This window comes from Anneissia japonica, unplaced genomic scaffold, assembly GCF_011630105.1.
Source record: "Anneissia japonica isolate Jap-2015-1 unplaced genomic scaffold, ASM1163010v1 scaffold287891_len339112_cov183, whole genome shotgun sequence".
Taxonomy (NCBI): domain Eukaryota; kingdom Metazoa; phylum Echinodermata; class Crinoidea; order Comatulida; family Comatulidae; genus Anneissia; species Anneissia japonica.
Window position 1 is genome coordinate 224,530 of NW_022749182.1, and position 4,579 is coordinate 229,108.

Sequence of the window (4,579 nt, forward strand, 5' to 3'; positions counted from 1 at the left end):
CCCTGCACCCTTCTCCCCATAATGTAATCCTGTAGACGGTCCTGGAGTAGGCCTACATCCAAGCTAGCAAGTTTGGTGTTCAAAAATACGTATACATAATTTTACGGACGTTTGTAATGACGTTTTTTGTTTACTAGGATCGTATTTGATTTAGGTCCGTCAATAATGCGTGACGGGCACCAAGTTCGATTCGGATATACCCTAAGGTCCGTCGATTGATACAAAAAAAATGCATCGTATTTGTTTTTGGATAAGTAGGATATGATCGTCGATAATACACAGAAGGACACTGAAGTAGTTTTGTATAGCAAGAGTAGGTCCGGTGGTTTAATACACCTAATGCTTCGTATTTGTATTTGGGCAGGCTGAAGTCCGTCGATAGTACACACAAGGACGCTAAAGTGGTTTGGGCACTGGACATAGTATTAGTTAAATGTGGTCAGTGTGGCTTAGGTCAATACGATATCTTGCAAACATCATTTATTAGCGAACAATTCATGTTTACAACAAAGCTAAAGACATAATACTGACAACACAACACGATATTTGCTTCATTAGTCCTGTGTGTGCAACACGTTAAGACGTAATAAATCCAGACTTTTTTTTAATTTGCATGCGATATCGTTTCACAATGAATCACAACAATTAAAGTATAGTATTATTGATTTTTCTTACTAGTTAGCCTAAAGGTTGATTAAATGGGCTAATTACTCTGTATCATCTTTAATCAAATGCGATACTTGACACTAAACATTAAATTGGATTTAATAAAGTAAAAATAATAACAGATTAATTATCTTGGAGCATTTTCTCCAGGGAGAAGAGACTATAACAGCCAATGGGATGCCGTCAAACAGTTGGTTTATTCGACATCTGTTTCACCATATGACGTTTTGCTTAATGGTGGCTTGAATTTATTCCAATGACGTTGAACGTAAACATCTATGTATTCAGATCGGTATACGAAATACGTTATAGTTGTTCAATTCTAATGTATCACTATCATCATTCAATAGCATTTCGTCACTGGCATCACCATCATCATCTTTACCACACCATCAATACCGTCACCCACATCGTCATCACTACCAGCGTCAGATCTTCAAAATTGCCACAATATATAGTCCATCATCACCATCGTTATCATACCTTCATAACCGTCACTAATACCAGACCATCGTCATTATTATCGATACCACAACCATCATCATCGCACATCACCATCAGCATCATCATCGTAATAATGACCATCACAATTATTACCAGTATCATCATTATCATCATCATCATTCTGAATTGGGGAAAAATACAATAACCAGCGAAAACTAAGAACATGAACCGAAAGGAAATAAAGTCAACCTTGCTGCAATCTTAAATGCAATGCTCATTTTCCAGTCACGATGTCCATCAAAGATAAGTATTGATTTACATGATGGACATTAGGTATTTGAGTATGGCGTATAATTAACTAAACGGGCCAACAATGAATTCTAAGCCGCTGATTAGCAAGCCTATTAAATCGCTCGTTTGAATTGAATACGTGGGAAAACGAACCTTTCATACTCATGTGGCAGAGATTGTTTCACTAAATATCTATGTTATTATCTTTTATATATTTTATTCTCACTGACCGGAGAATATATCATAGGTTACAGAGTGGTACAACTCTACGTGAGGCTTAAGATTTTAGTGGTAGAGGGGAAGACAGGATCATGTGATTGAAAGGCGAGTAAAGAAAAAACGGGAAGAAACTTTATTAATTCCAGTTGAGTAATTAAGGGACTGGTCTATTGGTCAGCAGCATCCACGCACGCCCCGGGGTGAATTGGGCAGCACACCAGGAGACATTCTTACGTGTAGGCCTACTGTATCCATCACGATTTGAATACTTTTTCGAAAGGACGGTGAGCTTTCGGATGTACAGTATTTACAATTGCCTACTTGCTGCCACACTCTCTGGCCCACAAGCCTATGTTATGTACAGCACAGTATGTATTACCATAAAGAATATGATGACAACGTAATACGTATTAGGATTATGTAAGCTCTTGTTTGTATATGGTTGAGGTCGAAAGTTTTCTATGATGCATATTGATACTGTATTAGAATGGGGCAGAAGAAAACATGACACGCTAGAATGCTTCATATCCCGGGGATTTCGCCCCCTGACCGCCACAGAACATCTTCTCCTGACCTTCCACTAACTATGGTTCACTTACCAATCCTAAAGTTTCATCAAAACAATTAGGCCTAATTCGAAAAAAAATACAATTGTTTAGAATAATTAATGTGTTATGAATAACAGAATTGTGTACTTAATAAATATGACCGACTTTAAATACCGTATAAAACAGAAATATCAAAAGGCAACAAAGACTCACATAGGCGTGACGTCGTCATGATCTACGCATCATTTTGATTCAGTGTTCTCTGGAGTTATTTTCTCTAGCTCACTCAGCCTTACATTTCTAGTCACATAGCTGATAATTGTAAAATAAAGCCCGAGAGGCAAACTGTCATTAGCCACTGTGACAACACAGTTCAGTATTGAATCAATATGCCGTAAACCTACACAAGATGACAACTATAATAACAGAAACTGCTTATAGGAACTTAACAAATTGAGGATGGAGGGTCGTGGTTCCCGGGTTATAATCATTTTTAACTACCGTAAAAATAAAAAAAATACTTACAGTAACGGTTCTGTAAGACGATGCAATGTAGAATATTTTATGCTCTCATAGTACATTTCAATTCTTACATGTTTTTATTATTCTAGTAGATCGAAGCAGACCTACTTAAAGATAACTACCTTAGCACTTATCCTTCGCATTTATTAGAGCCATAAGATAGGCCTACTATTATATCCGTACAAGAATATTTTATGGATTTGTTAATACAGTGGTGTTTTATGTTAACTTGTTCATTCTTTGCTGTCCTCCGTTTTCCTAACGCCTTCAGTATTTCTATAAAGTGAATATATTTATTTATTTATTTCATTATTTTACTTACCCCCATAGGTAGAAAACACGTCACGAATATTCCAGCTAGCATATCAAATTGTGCGAGAAACCACACTTCATATTTTCTTTCCAATTGCATTTTAAGTCTCACTTTTCCCGTGACGTCCCTCTCATCGACTGGGTATGGTCGGCGGTTCGGTGGTTTGAGACGAAAATGGATCAAAACCAAGGTGCACAAAACAGCGCATCCAGACACAGCTCCCACCATACCAATTATCATGGAGGCAGCCACACAGGCGTACAATTTTGCTACCGTCTCTTCATTTCGCCAGTTCAAAAAACACCATGTATCCGGGTACATTAACTGCACCCCTCCAAAACCCAGAATAGGCAACATTGCGCCAAACGCAGACATTATCCACAATAAACCGATCGTCCATGGGGCTTTGCGTCGTTCCATTTTGTAGGCGTGAGTAATCGGTCGACAAATCGAGAGAAATCGCTCCATTGCTAATGTTCCTGTTAAATAACTACAAGCTAACCCAAAAGATAACATAGAAAAACCATGAAATTTACAGGTAGCAGTGTCTCCTCTCCAATTCAAACCCGCTTTAAAAGCCATAATCATCAATGGATACGTAGTTATATATCCGAGTAAGTTTGTCCAGAACATGCCGAGCAATAGTCTATAAAACATGAACCGCCTGTAAATTTTGTGGCTAGTATAGTAAACACATATTGCAATTAAATTCCCCGTCACCCCCAAAGTGCACATTATGATAGGGGTACGGAACTTTACGCTCGGTTGCAATGCCACCATTTCTGTCATGTTTATCGACTCCTTGGACATAATGTTCAATAGATTAAAGCTCGCTCCCTCCTCGTCGAACGGCGGCCTTGGTATGCTGTCGGGCTGTGTTGTCGTCATCGTTTTTATCCTGCTTAGTTCAGCCTATATCGGCAAAGAGGTTACCCGCTTGCGGTCAGTTCATAAGAGAGCGGACGGGACCGTCGAAATTCTGCAAAATTTAAAAGTACATTAATACTAAAACTAGTTAATTTTGTACAACTTGTATATATTAATTTCAATTCATTCGTGTAAAGTAAAAAAATAGTAATGAGCTTAAATTTTTATATTATGAGATTATCACACATAATTCAAACCGTACTTTTTTTTTTAATCCACCATAACAAATTTTTTATGATTTTTAGCTCTTTTATTAGTACAGTAATATTTTATTAAAACATTAGGCACAAATATATATATATATATATATATATGTTAATAGATTTCACTTCCCCTATACTGTATATGTTTTCTAATCTAGTAACGTTTACACCTCATCGGCATATCTTTGGAATAATATTCCAGAGGCTATTAAGCAGCCAACATCAATTGATAAGGCATCATCTTTTTTACTACATACTTTGGTCATCTCGTTTAAATTTATTATACGATCATCCTATCGATGTCTATATCCTTAAAACTCGCCTACTTAGCATCCGATTTATATTCATGAGAATACGATATTCAGATACCATTTTCAGGAGAGTACCAATGGGTTATGCTTCTCCGACTACCTTCACATTTGTAGGGTTCAACGTGCTGGAGAGCA

At 37.2% G+C, this 4,579-nt stretch overlaps 1 protein-coding gene across 1 annotated transcript in view; it reads right to left on the bottom strand.

The window, feature by feature from the left end:
• LOC117121007 overlaps window positions 1–3,977 on the bottom strand; it is an 18,831-nt gene extending 14,854 nt beyond the window's left edge. The window contains exon 1 of the mRNA XM_033266102.1: window positions 3,013–3,977. Coding sequence (XP_033121993.1) covers window positions 3,013–3,891 — 879 coding nt within the window. The 5' untranslated portion in view covers window positions 3,892–3,977. The remainder of the gene's footprint in view (window positions 1–3,012) is intronic.
• Between the last annotated feature and the right edge of the window lie 602 nt (window positions 3,978–4,579).